The sequence below is a fragment of the Oncorhynchus gorbuscha genome, linkage group LG01 (assembly GCF_021184085.1).
Source record: "Oncorhynchus gorbuscha isolate QuinsamMale2020 ecotype Even-year linkage group LG01, OgorEven_v1.0, whole genome shotgun sequence".
In the NCBI taxonomy this organism is placed as follows: domain Eukaryota; kingdom Metazoa; phylum Chordata; class Actinopteri; order Salmoniformes; family Salmonidae; genus Oncorhynchus; species Oncorhynchus gorbuscha.
In genome coordinates, this window is record NC_060173.1 from 74,374,097 (window position 1) to 74,390,550 (window position 16,454).

The window sequence follows — 16,454 nt, forward strand, 5'->3', positions numbered from 1 at the left end:
AAATCTAAATCTATTTTATAGTTGAGATTCTTCAAATAGCCACCCTTTGCCTTGATAACAGCTTTGCTGTACTCATACTTCAAGTTATCCGTCTGAAACTTTATGTCACGCCCTGGCCATAGAGAGGCTTTTATTCTCTATTTTGGTTAGGACAGGGTGTGACTAGGGTGGGCATTCAAGTTTCTTTATTTCTATGTTTTCTGTTTCTATGTTTTGGCCAGGTATGGTTCTCAATCAGAGACAGCTGTCTATCGTTGTCTCTGATTGGGAATCATACTTAGGCAGCCTGTTTTTCCACCTTAGTGGTGGGTAGTTGACTTTGTTAGTGGCCTGTATAGCCCTATTAAACTTCGTTCGTTTTGTTGTTTCTTGTTTTTGTTGGCGACATTCAAAATAAATAAAAATGTACACTCACCACGCTGCACCTTGGTCCGGTCATTTCCCTGACAACGTTTGTGACACTTTGTGCATACACTGCTGCCATCTTGTGGACACCATCGGAATTACAACCAGAGTGATGGCTAGAACTGGGACTTTTCTCTTGCATTTCAAAGTTGGTGGTAGAAAAAAAAGGTTGTTTTTTTCTTTGTATTTTCTTCATCCACTTCAAGCAGTGTATATATATAAACATTTTACTTAAAAGTAGAATTTGTAGAGAATACTAAGGTTACTGTCCCCATTACAACAAATACATACTTAAATACATCTAATTTTGTCTTTTAAACAATTTATTGAAATACTGTAGAATTCCATGAATTCCTATAGAGGACTGCTCCTTCCGAGGAGTACCAATATGACTTTAAAGCCTCTCATTGGCCAATACATAGCATCAGTAAACTAGAGTGTATGCATCATCGTATAGGAAACAGCATAAACCAAAACATGCCCAAATCCCAAGTATTTCTTCTTCTTCCAGGAACATCTCCTAATAGGCCAACCACATAAATCACTTTTTTTTTAAAAATGTATATACAGTACAACTTTATTAAGGCCCTGGCTGGGAAATACACTTAGCCTATTGCTGGCTCCTACACACATACAAAGAAGCTCAAAGGCAAAATAATCGAACAAGTAAGAGATCATGATTAGAAAAGTTAAATGGCAAGATTATGATGCAATACAGACAGTCAATCAAGTACAACGTGCTGGAATGTCCCAATTTGGAGGACTTATTTTTTTTGTACGGTGCATAGGTACGTGCATAACCACCTGTGCCACAAATTATGTGGGTAGAGGCAGTATAACATTCACAGTCCATTATTACTGCATGGGGGGAATCCCAAATGCATTTCTAGTGTTTAATCAGTAATACTGTACCTTTGCACCAGAAAAAGATCAGGCCCTTCAAATTGGGCATTCCAGCACTTTATACTTTGTCTGTCTGTATTGTACAATAGGTTATGACCTGAAGAGCAGTCATTACTAGTCGTCAATTAATAAAAACAAAGGAAATTAATATTCCAAGGAGGTGACCTTTATTCAAGGAGAGAAAATCTGATGACTTTTATTGCTTTGTCCAGTGCAGTATTTTAAACACCCACTGTGAGTGTTGACCATGGACCATTACTATCATGTAGAGTTGAATATGTTCCCGGTACTTTACAAATGTTCCATCCCGAGAATAAAATCACTTTTCTCCTGGGTAACACGGTATTTCCCGTATCATTCAAAACCATTATAAAGCATATAAAAGTCTGAATTTGATTAGAGCTTTGATCCGCATGAAAATCCAAATCTGATGCTACCTGAGCCTGATAAGAAATAGTCTACATTTTATGAGCCCCACATGAAGGACATTTAATGAGCCCAAGCCCAAAAAAATATCAAATTATTGTGCCGTTATCCAACACATATACGATATAGGCTACAGCACATTACGCACAACAGAAAAAAGCCCATAGATGTAGCCAGCTATATGTTCTCTTGGGTAAATACATTAAACTAGCTCCAGTAGGTAAAATCTTTTTGAGTGTGAACTGTATTACTGTACTGTATTGTATTATATTGTATTATATGGGCTGGAATTACGCACATCGTTCAAGCCATGATAAAGCAGAAGAGAACATGCAATTCTGATGAACCACATACGGGCTACAAAGTTACAAGTATAGGCTAGTGAATTTGATTTTAATTTTGAAATATGATAGGGCCTATTTGTATAATTAGTTGGCTGATGCATATACAGTATACCTTTGATAATATTTTCCCTAATGCTATTAGCCTACCCCCTCTTCCTCTCTCTAATGTTGCTTCCTTCATTCCTTCCTCGCTTTCAACAGTTAAATGAAATACGTTTAGTTGTCCTTATCTTATCATTCTAATGTCATCCTTGAATAATATAGGACTAGAATTAGATACAGAAGGCCTTCACTTGTCTTCACAAAGATTGAATGGTTATGGGTCTGAATAAATAACTCCTATAGCCTACTGCCATCGTGCGTTCACTCTTCTTTAAAACGACCCGTGAGTTCTATTGGCTGCTGTATTTAACATAGAAAAGCTTGCCAGCCTTTTAGAATAGTCTATTGGTATAAGAAATGCTAAAAATAAAATATGGTCCAGCAAGCTATTCTAGCTTTCCTGCATGGGACACCAAGAGCCAAGGAGAGTTTTTTAAGGAGAGGCCAGCTGAGCACAGGTACTCGCGTATTGCGCAAGAGACAGAGGCCATAAGTTAGAAGCTTATTATGCATAACCATCATTAATTAGCTAAATATAAGGCAAATACTGCATTGAATTCATTACCTAAAAGAGGTAGGCTAGGACATCTATATATAGGGCTATATATCAATATTGAACAGGATTGTCTGTTTTGGATGCAATTTGAATGGAGTTGATGGAGAGAAAGTAAGATATAGAGCTTCTGGGGCATGCACTGATTTAAAGCAAGATATTTGAGTGACAGGCTGCTTTAAAACTCTGCAGCTGCAATTAAACACATAATAATCTTTACAATTAAAAAACAAGGTAACCCCTGAAAGCCAGATGGAGATGGGTAAATTTGAGGAAAATTCGGCCTTTATATTACTGTGTCATAGACTACGCTGCGGCAAATGTAGGCCTACCTTTGACAAGACAAAAAGTGATGGTGATGAGATGATTAGGTCTACATGCATTGTGAACTGTGCTCCATACTGAGATGTACTGTCTGCCATCACATATCATTCAACAGTTCCATTTCACACCATGCTGTTCATATAAAACTGTATAAAAATGTACTGGTTTCTTGCAGTTATTTATCCCGGGAAAGGGAGTGGATTTGGGAGATAAATCTCGGTAACCGGGTTCCTTGTCATGTTTTGTCTTATATTGTCTTGTCATTATGCTTTCCCTTCTGTTCGTTTTCCCCCTGCTGGTCTTTTTAGGTTCGTTCCCTTTTTTCTCTCTCCCTCCCTCTCTCTCTTCTCTCTATCGTTCCGTTCCTGCTCCCAGCTGTTCCTATTCCCCTAATCAATCATTTAGTCTTTCCACACCTGTTCCCTATCTTTTCCCCTGATTAGAGTCCCTATTTCTCCCCTTGTTTTCCGTTTCTGTCCTGTCGGATCCTTGTATATTGTTCGCCGTGCTGTGTCTTGTTTCCCTCAGATGCTGCGTGTGAGCAGGTGTCTGAGTCTGCTACGGTCGGTGCCTTCCCGAGGCAACCTACAGTTTATGGTCGAGTCTCCAGTCTGTCGTCACTACGAGTGGAATTAGTTTTTTATGTTTTGTTTTCTGCTCCGATTTGTCTGGGAGTATTGCCTATTTCCTTTACTGGAATAAAGACTCTGTTTTCGCCAAGTCGCTTTTGGGTCCTCATTCACCTGCATAACAGAAGGATCCGACCAAGAATGGACCCAGCGACTATGGATTCTCTCTACTCTACTCTCGAGTTCCAGGGAGCGATGCTCGGCAGACACGAGCAGGAATTGTCTGCTGCTCGGCATGCCGTTGAGACCCTGGCCGCTCAGGTCTCCGACCTCTCAGGACAGTATCAGAGTCTTCGTCTCGTGCCACCAGCTACTTCCGGGTCTTCCGAGCCTCCGGAACCTAGGGTTAATAACCCACCATGTTATTCTGGGCAGCCCACTGAGTGCCGCTCCTTTCTCACCCAGTGTGATATAGTGTTCTCTCTCCAACCCAACACATACTCAAGAGAGAGAGCTCGGATTGCCTACGTCATATCACTCCTTACTGGTCGGGCTCGGCAGTGGGGCACAGCTATCTGGGAGGCAAGCGCTGAGTGTACTAACAATTATCTGAACTTTAAAGAGGAGATGATAAGGGTTTTTGATCGTTCAGTTTTTGGGAAAGAAGCTTCCTGGTCCCTGTCTTCCCTATGTCAAGGTAATCGATCCATAACGGATTACTCTATAGAGTTTCGCACTCTTGCTGCCTCCAGTAACTGGAACGAGCAGGCGTTGCTCGCTCGTTTTCTGGAGGGACTCCACGCTAAGGTTAAGGATGAGATTCTCTCTCGGGAGGTTCCATCCAGCGTGGATTCTTTGATTGAACTCGCTATTCGCATTGAACGACGTGTAGATCTTCGTCACCGAGCTCATAGAAGAGAGCTCGCGTTAACTGTGTCTCCCCTCTCTCCGACACTACCATCTTTCCCCACTGACTCAGGTGTTGAGCCCATGCAGCTGGGGGGTATTCGCATTTCGACTAAGGAGAGGGAACGGAGAATCACCAACCGCCTCTGTCTCTATTGCGGTTCCGCTGGTCATTTTGTCATTTCATGTCCAGTTAAAGGCCAGAGCTCATCAGTAAGCGGAGGGCGACTGATAAGCGCTACTAGACGGTCCTCTCCGTCAAGTACCTGTTCTACCTTACCGGTCCATCTACGCTGGACCGGATCGGCAGCTTCCTGCAGTGCATTAATAGACTCTGGGGCGGAGGGCTGTTTTATGGACGAAGCCTGGGCTCGGGAACATGACATTCCTCTCAGACAGTTAGGGGAGCCCACGGTCATGTTTGCCTTGGATGGTAGTCCTCTCCCCAGTATATTATGTGAAACACTACCTTTAACCCTCACTGTATCTGTTAACCATAGTGAGACCATTTCTTTTTAGATTTTTTGTTCACCTTTTACACCTGTTGTTTTGGGTCATCCCTGGCTAGTGTGTCATAATCCTTCTTTTGATTGGTCTAGTAATTCTATCCTTTCCTGGAACGTTTCTTGTCATGTGAAGTGTTTAATGTCTGCTATTCCTCCTGTTTGTTCTGCTCCCTTTTCACAGGAGGAACCTGGTGATTTGACAGGAGTGCCGGAGGAATATCATGGTCTGCGCACGGTCTTCAGTCGGTCCAGAACCAACTCCCTTCCTCCTCACCGGTCGTATGATTGTTGTTCTGATCTCCTCAAGAAGCGTTTTGCATCCGCTCCTATCCTTGTTGCACCTGACGTCACTAAACAGTTTATTGTCGAGGTTGACGCGTCGGGGGTGGGCGTGGGAGCCATTCTGTCCCAGCGCTCCGATACTGACGATGGGGTCCACCCTTGCGCGTATTTTCTCATCGCCTGTCACCGTCGGAACGTAACTATGATGTGGCTAACCGTGAACTGCTCGCCATCCGTTTAGCCCTAGGCAAATGGCGACAGTGGTTGGAGGGGGCGACCGTTCCTTTTGTCGTTTGGACTGACCAAAGGAACCTTGAGTACATCCGTTCTGCCAAACGACTGAATGCGCGTCATGCTCATTGGGCGTTGTTTTTCGCTCGTTTCGAGTTCGTTATTTCTTATTGCCCGGGTACTAAGAACACCAAGCCTCATGCTTTATCCCGTCTCTTTAGTTCTTCTGTGGCTTCTACTGTTCCCGAGGGGATCCTTTCTGTTGGGCGTGTTGTCGGGTTGACTGTCTGGGGAATTGAGAGACAGGTTAAGCAAGCACTTACGCACACTGCGTCGCCGCGCGCTTGTCCTAGTAACCTTCTTTTCGTTCCTGTTTCTACTCGTCTGGCTGTTCTTCAGTGGGCTCACTCTGCCAAGTTAGCTGGCCATCCCGGCGTTCGAGGTACTCTTGCTTCTATTCGCCAGCGCTTTTGGTGGCCTACTCAGGAGCGTGACACGCGCCGTTTCGTGGCTGCGTGTTCGGACTGCGCGCAGAATAAATCTGGTAATTTTTTTCTGCTTCTGCTCCTGGTCTTGCTGGGTCCCAGTCTGTTCCCTGCCACCGCATCTCTCCTGTTCTTGTTCCTGCCCTTGCTGTGTCTCAGTCTGTCCCTAGTTGTTACTCTCCTGGCCTGTTTGGTCCTGTTTGCTCTAAAGCTTTCAGTTCTCTACCCGTGTCTCATTTTTTTTTTTAGAGTAGTACCCTAGTTTCCCTTTTTATCGTTTTCCGTTACGGTCCTGAGGAGAGGAGTTGGGTTCTTTCTCGGGACATGCTGGACCGTTTGTGATCTATGATTTCCTCCGTTGCCGCCAGTGTTCCTCCTCGAGAGCGCCAGGAGGCGCTCGGTGAGTGGGGGGGTACTGTCATGTTTTGTCTTATATTGTCTTGTCATTATGCTTTCCCTTCTGTTCGTTTTCCCCCTGCTGGTCTTTTTAGGTTCGTTCCCTTTTTTCTCTCTCCCTCCCTCTCTCTCTTCTCTCTATCGTTCCGTTCCTGCTCCCAGCTGTTCCTATTCCCCTAATCAATCATTTAGTCTTTCCACACCTGTTCCCTATCTTTTCCCCTGATTAGAGTCCCTATTTCTCCCCTTGTTTTCCGTTTCTGTCCTGTCGGATCCTTGTATATTGTTCGCCGTGCTGTGTCTTGTTTCCCTCAGATGCTGCGTGTGAGCAGGTGTCTGAGTCTGCTACGGTCGGTGCCTTCCCGAGGCAACCTACAGTTTATGGTCGAGTCTCCAGTCTGTCCTCGTCACTACGAGTGGAATTAGTTTTTTATGTTTTGTTTTCTGCTCCGATTTGTCTGGGAGTATTGCCTATTTCCTTTACTGGAATAAAGACTCTGTTTTCGCCAAGTCGCTTTTGGGTCCTCATTCACCTGCATAACATTCCTACTATTCAACCCTACTATCATGTAATGAATAGCACTTTAAAAGTTTCATGAATTATTATTTATTATTATTACCTACAGTATTACTATTACTCAGTGGTAAAGACAGTTGAAAGGGGAAATCATATTTTGTTTAACCGTTTTGCTGGTGGAAAGGCGTGTCAATGAAAATGGGACCATTACACCTTGGGCTCTAAGTGCAAAAATATCCAATTGGTAAACTAATGAAAACACAAAAAGTGATTAAAGCGATAATAAACATGTATTATTTGTACAAAACTTGGTTCTTGATAGCGGGGCATAAGACACTATGTATATATATATAATAACATACTAACATTACTTGTGCACACATACGCAAACATAAAGCAATAGTGTGCTTGCACAGAAGTAATAAAGATGTCAATTTATGAGAAGAGACATAACAAGCTGGATGTATTCTGGACACATTCAATACCGCCTTGCATGTAATATCTACTTTATGCTCAAAACATAATATTATATCTTTGTTTTCATGACAAAGGGCTCAAAGACAATACTAACAGTTTTGGTAGAAGAGCAAAGTATTGTGATCAGATGTAAGAGAAAATAACACTTGTGCAGGAATTCAGTAGAGACTGTGTTACTTGGCACACTCTGCAGGTCATCTTGTGTTACTCGGAGTACGGAGAACTCATCTGTAAAAGTCAAACAATACCCATAATAGCAGACGCCAATGCAACTAGAATATAAAGATTGTTTCAGCAGGTTCCGTCCAATCACCACAGAGGATTACTACAAGGAGTCTTCATGATGACTCGTTTATTTTACAAAGGAACATCATCTTAAAAGTCGTATCTAACATCAAAGCCAGAGCAGAGATAAAGTCACCCGAGGCTTCTGAACCTAGTTAATCTCCAGAGTGTTTTAATACCTTGCTGCGGTGTAGCCTAGTCCCAACCTTCTACATGATGTGTTTCTATAGCCAACTCTTCTATCATTACTATACACCATACACCAAGTCAGTTGTGGTCAGTGCTGTTTAAGTTCTCATGCGCATGGCCTTATTTCTATTACAGCATATTGGATGACTGTCATTCATATTCCATTCACCCAGCTCAATGTAACATCAATTGTCATGTTTTGTCATTGGTTATCATGTCTTGTCTCTGTGCTTCCCTTCTATTCGTTTCCCTCTGCTGGTCTTATTAGGTTCTTTCCCTCTTTCTATCCCTCTCTTCCCCTCCCTCTCTCCCTCTCTCGCTCTCTCTCCCTATCGTTCCGTTCCTGCTCCCAGCTGTTCCTCATTCTCCTACTACCTCATTTACTCTTTTCACACCTGTCCCCTATTTTGCCCTCTGATTAGAGTCACTATTTCTCCCTCTGTTTTCCGCTTCTGTCCTTGTCGGATCCTTGTATGATGTTCGCTGTTCTGTGTCCTTGTCTCGCCCTGTCGTGTTTTACCTTCTTCAGATGCTGCGTGTGAGCAGGTGTCTTAGTCTGCTACGGTCGGTGCCTTCCCGAAGCAACCTGCAGTCTATGGTCGAGTCTCCAGTCAGTCCTCGCTACTGACGAGTGGATTTCAGTTTTCCTGTTTTGTTTTCTCCTTGATATATCCAGGATTATTACTTTTGTCATATACTGGAATAAAGACTCTGTTTTCGTTAAGTCGCTTTTGGGTCCTCATTCACCAGCATAACAGAAGGATCCGACCAAGAATGGACCCAGCGACTACGGATTCTCGTAACACTGCCGTCGAGATCCAGGGAGCTATGCTCGGCAGACACGAGCAGGAATTGTCTGCTGCTCGTCATGCCGTTGAGACCCTGGCCGCTCAGGTTTCCGACCTCTCAGGACAGTTTCAGAGTCTTCGTCTCGTGCCACCAGCTACTTCCTGGTCTTCCGAGTCTCCGGAACCTAGGGTTAATAACCCACCATGTTACTCTGGGCAGCCCACTGAGTGCCGCTCCTTTCTCACCCAGTGTGATATTGTGTTCTCTCTCCAACCCAACACATACTCAAGAGAGAGAGCTCGGATTGCTTACGTCATTTCACTCCTTACTGGTCGGGCTCGAGAGTGGGGCACAGCTATCTGGGAGGCAAGGGCTGAGTGTTCTAACAATTATCTGAACTTTAAAGAGGAGATGATACGGGTTTTTGATCGTTCAGTTTTTGGTAGGGAGGCTTCTAGGGCCCTGGCTTCCCTATGTCAAGGTGATCGATCCATAACGGATTACTCTATAGAGTTTCGCACTCTTGCTGCCTCTAGTGACTGGAACGAGCCGGCGTTGCTCGCTCGTTTTCTGGAGGGACTCCACGCTGAGGTTAAGGATGAGATTCTCTCCCGGGAGGTTCCTTCCAGCGTGGACTCTTTGATTGCACTCGCCATCCGCATAGAACGACGGGTAGATCTTCATCACCGAGCTCGTGGAAGAGAGCTCGCGTCAACGGTGTTCCCCCTCTCCGCATCGCAACCATCTCCTCCCTCCGGCTCAGAGACTGAGCCCATGCAGCTGGGAGGTATTCGCATCTCGACTAAGGAGAGGGAACGGAGGATCACCAACCGCCTTTGCCTCTATTGCGGTTCTGCTGGACATTTTGTCAATTCATGTCCAGTAAAAGCCAGAGCTCATCAGTAAGCGGAGGGCTACTGGTGAGCGCTACTACTCAGGTCTCTCCATCAAGATCCTGTACTACCTTGTCGGTCCATCTACGCTGGACCGGTTCGGCTGCTTCATGCAGTGCCTTGATAGACTCTGGGGCTGAGGGTTGTTTTATGGACGAAGCATGGGCTCGGAAACATGACATTCCTCTCAGACAGTTAGGGAAGCCCACGCCCATGTTCGCCTTAGATGGTAGTCTTCTCCCCAGTATCAGATATGAGACACTACCTTTAACCCTCACAGTATCTGGTAACCACGGTGAGACCATTTCCTTTTTGATTTTTCGTTCACCTTTTACACCTGTTGTTTTGGGTCATCCCTGGCTAGTATGTCATAATCCTTCTATTAATTGGTCTAGTAATTCTATCCTATCCTGGAACGTTTCTTGTCATGTGAAGTGTTTAATGTCTGCTATCCCTCCTGTTTCTTCTGTCCCCTCTTCTCAGGAGGAACCTGGTGATTTGACAGGAGTGCCGGAGGAATATCATGATCTGCGCACGGTCTTCAGTCGGTCCAGAGCCAACTCCCTTCCTCCTCACCGGTCGTATGATTGTAGTATTGATCTCCTTCCGGGGACCACTCCCCCTCGGGGTAGACTATACTCTCTGTCGGCTCCCGAGCGTAAGGCTCTCGAGGATTATTTGTCTGTTTCTCTCGACGCCGGCACCGTAGTGCCTTCTTCCTCTCCCGCCGGAGCGGGTTTTTTTTTTGTTAAGAAGAAGGACGGTACTCTGCGCCCCTGCGTGGATTATCGAGGGCTGAATGACATAACGGTTAAGAATCGTTATCCGCTTCCCCTTATGTCGTCAGCCTTCGAGATTCTGCAGGGAGCCAGGTTCTTTACTAAGTTGGACCTTCGTAATGCTTACCATCTCGTGCGCATCAGAGAGGGGGACGAGTGGAAAACGGCGTTTAACACTCCGTTAGGGCATTTTGAGTACCGGGTTCTGCCGTTCGGTCTCGCTAATGCTCCAGCTGTTTTTCAGGCATTAGTTAATGATGTACTGAGAGACATGCTGAACATCTTTGTTTTTGTCTACCTTGACGATATCCTGATTTTTTCACCGTCACTCGAGATTCATGTTCAGCACGTTCGACGTGTACTCCAAAGCCTTTTAGAGAATTGTCTCTACGTGAAGGCTGAGAAGTGCGCCTTTCATGTCTCCTCTGTCACATTTCTCGGTTCTGTTATTTCCGCTGAAGGCATTCAGATGGATCCCGCTAAGGTCCAGGCTGTCAGTGATTGGCCCGTTCCAAGGTCACGTGTCGAGTTGCAGCGCTTTCTAGGTTTCGCTAATTTCTATCGGCGTTTCATTCGTAATTTCGGTCAAGTTGCTGCCCCTCTCACAGCTCTTACTTCTGTCAAGACGTGCTTTCAGTGGTCCGGTTCCGCCCAGGGAGCTTTTGATCTCCTCAAGAAGCGTTTTACATCCGCTCCTATCCTTGTTACTCCTGACGTCACTAAACAATTAATTGTCGAGGTTGACGCTTCAGAGGTGGGCGTGGGAGCCATTCTATCCCAGCGCTTTCAGTCTGACGATAAGGTCCATCCTTGCGCTTATTTTTCTCATCGCCTGTCGCCATCGGAACGCAACTATGATGTGGGTAACCGCGAACTGCTCGCCATCCGCTTAGCCCTAGGCGAATGGCGACAGTGGTTGGAGGGGGCGACCGTTCCTTTTGTCGTTTGGACTGACCATAAGAACCTTGAGTACATCCGTTCTGCCAAACGACTTAATGCACGTCAAGCTCGTTGGGCGTTGTTTTTCGCTCGTTTCGAGTTCGTGATTTCTTATCGCCCGGGTAATAAGAACACCAAGCCTGATGCCTTATCCCGTCTCTTTAGTTCTTCTGTGGCTTCTACTGATCCCGAGGGGATTCTTCCTGATGGGCGTGTTGTCGGGTTGACTGTCTGGGGAATTGAGAGACAGGTTAAGCAAGCACTCACTCACACTGCGTCGCCGCGCTTGTCCTAGTAACCTTCTTTTCGTTCCTGTTTCTACTCGTCTGGCTGTTCTTCAGTGGGCTCACTCTGCCAAGTTAGCTGGCCACCCCGGCGTTCGGGGTACACTTGCTTCTATTCGCCAGCGGTTTTGGTGGCCTACTCAGGAGCGTGACACGCGCCGTTTCGTGGCTGCTTGTTCGGATTGCGCGCAGACTAAGTCAGGTAACTCTCCTCCTGCCGGTCGTCTCAGACCGCTTCCCATTCCTTCTCGACCATGGTCTCACATCACCTTAGACTTCATTACCGGTCTGCCTTCGTCTGCGGGGAAGACTGTGATTCTTACGGTTGTCGATAGGTTCTCTAAGGCGGCACATTTCATTCCCCTCGCTAAGCTTCCTTCCGCTAAGGAGACGGCACAAATCATCATTGAGAATGTGTTCAGAATTCATGGCCTCCCGTTAGACGCCGTTTCAGACAGAGGTCCGCAATTCACGTCACAGTTTTGGAGGGAGTTCTGTCATTTGATTGGTGCTTCCGTCAGTCTCTCTTCCAGTTTTCATCCCCAGTCTAACAGTCAAGCAGAAAGGGCCAATCAGACGATTGGTCGCATATTACGCAGCCTTTCTTTTAGAAACCCTGCGTCTTGGGCAGAACAGCTCCCCTGGGCAGAATACGCTCACAACTCGCTTCCTTCGTCTGCTACCGGGCTATCTCCGTTTCAGAGTAGTCTGGGGTACCAGCCTCCTCTGTTCTCGTCCCAGCTCGCCGAGTCCAGGGTTCCCTCCGCTCAGGCGTTTGTCCAACGTTGTGAGCGCACCTGGAGGAGGGTGAGGTCTGCACTTTGCCGTTACAGGGCGCAGACTGTGAGAGCCGCCAATAAACGTAGGATTAAGAGTCCTAGGTATTGTCGCGGCCAGAGAGTGTGGCTTTCCACTCGTAACCTTCCCCTTACGACAGCTTCTCGCAAGTTGACTCCGCGGTTCATTGGTCCGTTCCGTGTCTCCCAGGTCGTCAATCCTGTCGCTGTGCGACTGCTTCTTCCGCGACATCTTCGTCGCGTCCACCCTGTCTTCCATGTCTCCTGTGTCAAGCCCTTTCTTCGCGCCACCGTTCGTCTCCCCCCCCCCCCCGTCCTTGTCGAGGGCGCACCTATTTACAAGGTACGTAAGATCATGGACATGCGTTCTCAGGGACGTGGTCACCAGTACTTAGTGGATTGGGAGGGTTACGGTCCTGAGGAGAGGAGTTGGGTCCCATCTCGGGACGTGCTGGACCGTTCGTTGATTGATGATTTCCTCCGTTGCCGCCAGGGTTCCTCCTCGAGTGCGCCAGGAGGCGCTCGGTGAGTGGGGGGGTACTGTCATGTTTTGTCATTGGTTATCATGTCTTGTCTCTGTGCTTCCCTTCTATTCGTTTCCCTCTGCTGGTCTTATTAGGTTCTTTCCCTCTTTCTATCCCTCTCTTCCCCTCCCTCTCTCCCTCTCTCGCTCTCTCTCCCTATCGTTCCGTTCCTGCTCCCAGCTGTTCCTCATTCTCCTACTATCTCATTTACTCTTTTCACACCTGTCCCCTATTTTGCCCTCTGATTAGAGTCACTATTTCTCCCTCTGTTTTCCGCTTCTGTCCTTGTCGGATCCTTGTATGATGTTCGCTGTTCTGTGTCCTTGTCTCGCCCTGTCGTGTTTTACCTTCTTCAGATGCTGCGTGTGAGCAGGTGTCTTAGTCTGCTACGGTCGGTGCCTTCCCGAAGCAACCTGCAGTCTATGGTCGAGTCTCCAGTCAGTCCTCGCTACTGACGAGTGGATTTCAGATTTCCTGTTTTGTTTTCTCCTTGATATATCCAGGATTATTACTTTTGTCATATACTGGAATAAAGACTCTGTTTTCGTTAAGTCGCTTTTGGGTCCTCATTCACCAGCATAACATCAATAGGCTTAGGCTACTACATGATGCTCAAATGTCCCTATACCCATCATGAGGTTGCTGCAATCTAGCCTATTAATTAAAGTTTAAAACGTCGGTGCACAGGTCGAAAGACACAAATTGGAGTATTCAAGGTGGTAGACAGTGACACAATCAATACCGCCTTGCACACTCTAGCTGATCTAGGGTGTAAACACTAGTCCAAAACAGTTGCAGACAAGAGTTTGTATTGGACAAACTCAGGTAGGTTTAGCCCCGTTTTGTTTGGGCCTTCCTCCTCTGAGGAGCCTCCACTCATACAAGTGTAACAGAGTTGAAAATGCATTTCTTGTATTATCACCAAAATTGAGACAAAGGTTATTGTATACCAGCACCTACTGGCTTAGAGAGGCAACTGTGTATCTGCAATGATGGAAGAGTTGGCTACATTAGATGGGCCTACAGTTTGGGACAAGGCTAGCTGCAGTGTGTCTGTTTAGGATAGGGTGGTTACTGTACTCACGGCAGTCTCAATCTCCAAGGGGCTGAGGTGCTGGGTGAGCATGTCAAACATCCCAGGGGACATGGGGGGGTTCTGGGGAGGAGCAGGGGGGAGGTGTGGTTCTATGGGCGGGGGCGGGAGCAGTGGAGAGAAAGAGAGAGAGATATAAGTCAAGGGAATGGTTTAGACTATAGACACAAAGGATATCTAACATAGCCTAATATTTTGGATACACATCTTCGGCACAGGTCTGCATTCAACTCCTGGCATGCACATATTATAAGATCTTAAACTTAAACTTAAGTACTCACTGCAAAGTTGAGATGGGGATCAGCATAGATGGTATGTATGGAAAGACTGCAAGAAGATAAAAAAAATAAAAAAAAGGAGATTATGGGCATGTTAGTAAACAACCATTCAAATTGTTGGCAATATCAATCCTGCTTCCCAGTTCCAGAACATTTGATTGTCCAGTTGTGCTGATGAATGTTTGTATAAAACATTCCCCTGGCGTTGGAAGAACATTCCCAGAACACATTTAGTCTTTTCTTTAAAAGGTTCCCAGAATGCTTCATTAGGTTGTGGGAACAGTCTGGTGGGAACATTGTGGGGACATCACAAAATATATATTCCCAAATCACAAAATCTTTCCAGTTGTGCGGATGATTATACAATGTTTCTTTTAGGGTGCAAAAAAGATTCACTTGATGTTACAAGAACCACATTTTTTACATTCTTTCAAAGTTCCCAACAAATGTCTTTAGGTTGTGGGAACAATGTGGGGATATGACAAGAGATAGGTTCCCAAAACACAAAATCTGTCCAACTGTGATGACATTCTTAGAATGTTTGTATCAGGGTGCACAAAACATCCCCTCAATGTTCTTTGAATTGTATTCGTATTTTCCCAGAACGATAAAATTCAGTTTTGAACAGTCCATGTGTCACGTCTACTCCCGGTCCTGCCCTCCAGCGTTCGACGTCGATGGTATAATAACCACCAGTCCTGGGACCCATCATTACGCACACCTGCACGTCATTATTAGGCACACCTCCATTAGGCACACCTCCATTACCTCACTTATTACCTCCCCTATATCTGGCACTCCCTTAGGTTCTTTCCCCAGTCAGTATTGTTTATGTGTTTCATGTCTATACATTACTTGTAATTGTTATATTGCTCAATGTTCCGATTATTATTAAACTCACCACCTGCACTTGCTTTCTGACTCCCGGCGTATATGTTACACCATGGAGGTTTCTTTCATGTGTTCGTGTTATCTTACTGTTGAGGAAATTAGTGGTACAACTCATGTGGAAGCACATATGGAAATTATTCGGAATCACATGACAATCCATCAACATTAACTGAATATTCCAGGAATGTTTCTTTGAACAACTTCTATTGCGGCAACATTTTATTTGCCGAAGTATGTTCAGGGAAAGTTAGTAGAACCAACATGTCATAATGTCACACTATAGCTTTATGAGACCATTGTAGGAATATTCCCTGCTTGTTGGTGTTTTGAATAACATATCCATCAACATTAGCAGAACGTTCCTGTAATGTTTCTTCAGAACCAATTTACTGCTCCCACATTTTGTTGCGGTAGTATATTCTATGAATATGACCGGAACATTGGGTTATATTCCCTGGCAACCTAATGAGAAACTTAGGGGAATGTTCTGTGGTAGTTTCTACAGATATTGTAAAGAACATTTTAGAGAATGTTAGGAGAACATTTCAAGGATTTCAAAATGTTTTTAGAAAAAAATATTTGGTGATCAAAAACATTCTTTCAATGTTTGTGGGACATTATCATCCTAATGTTAGCTCAAAGCCTAACTATAATTTAATGGGAATGTTAGCTGATGTTGTGCGAAGGTTCCCAGTTTGCTGGGCTGCTGGTTGTTATCAATACACATAATTGGTTGTTAGGCCTATACAGGCTCTTAATTTGACCACCCGGTTGCTGGATAAATGTCCCTGTGCCACAGGAAATGAAAACTTGAAATGTATTTGAGGTTTAAAAAAATGCTTCCAAAATTTGTAATTTGTAATCAATCCATACTAAAATGTATTCATTATAATCCACAAAGTAATTCACATTTCTTTTTGCTGCAGGATTATTTTCCTGCTGTGAGAAACTGGTCAATTTAAGATCCTATAACTGGGAAGGTGTCTCGGATGACATCTCCGTTAATGTTAGCGAAACATTCCAGTAATGTTGTTTTCTCAGAAGCAATTTCATTGAATCCAGACACGATTGCAAGAAGAGCGTTTAGAGAACGTTATTGGAACAATCATGCCATAACGTGAAACTATAACTTTATGAGAGCATTGTGGAATATTCCCTGCTTGTTGTTATGGGTGTTCATAATCTCCAACATTAGCAGAACGTTTCCATAATGTTTTCTGAGAACCAATTCTATTGTTCTCACATTTTGCTGCGACTGTATGTTCTAAAAACATTACTGGTACATTG

General features: G+C 45.0%; 1 protein-coding gene across 4 annotated transcripts in view; it reads right to left on the minus strand.

Annotated features, from left to right (window-relative positions):
* Window positions 1–7,023: 7,023 nt before the first annotated feature.
* LOC124041987 (signal transducer and activator of transcription 4-like) overlaps window positions 7,024–16,454 on the minus strand; it is a 31,424-nt gene continuing 21,993 nt past the window's right edge. For all 4 annotated transcript variants that reach the window (XM_046360236.1, XM_046360226.1, XM_046360219.1 and 1 more), the window contains exons 21-23: window positions 14,280–14,325; window positions 13,990–14,090; window positions 7,024–7,654 (exon numbers count right to left, since the gene is read on the minus strand). In XM_046360236.1, coding sequence (XP_046216192.1) covers window positions 14,033–14,090; window positions 14,280–14,325 — 104 coding nt within the window. In that variant the 3' untranslated portion in view covers window positions 7,024–7,654; window positions 13,990–14,032. The remainder of the gene's footprint in view (window positions 7,655–13,989; window positions 14,091–14,279; window positions 14,326–16,454) is intronic.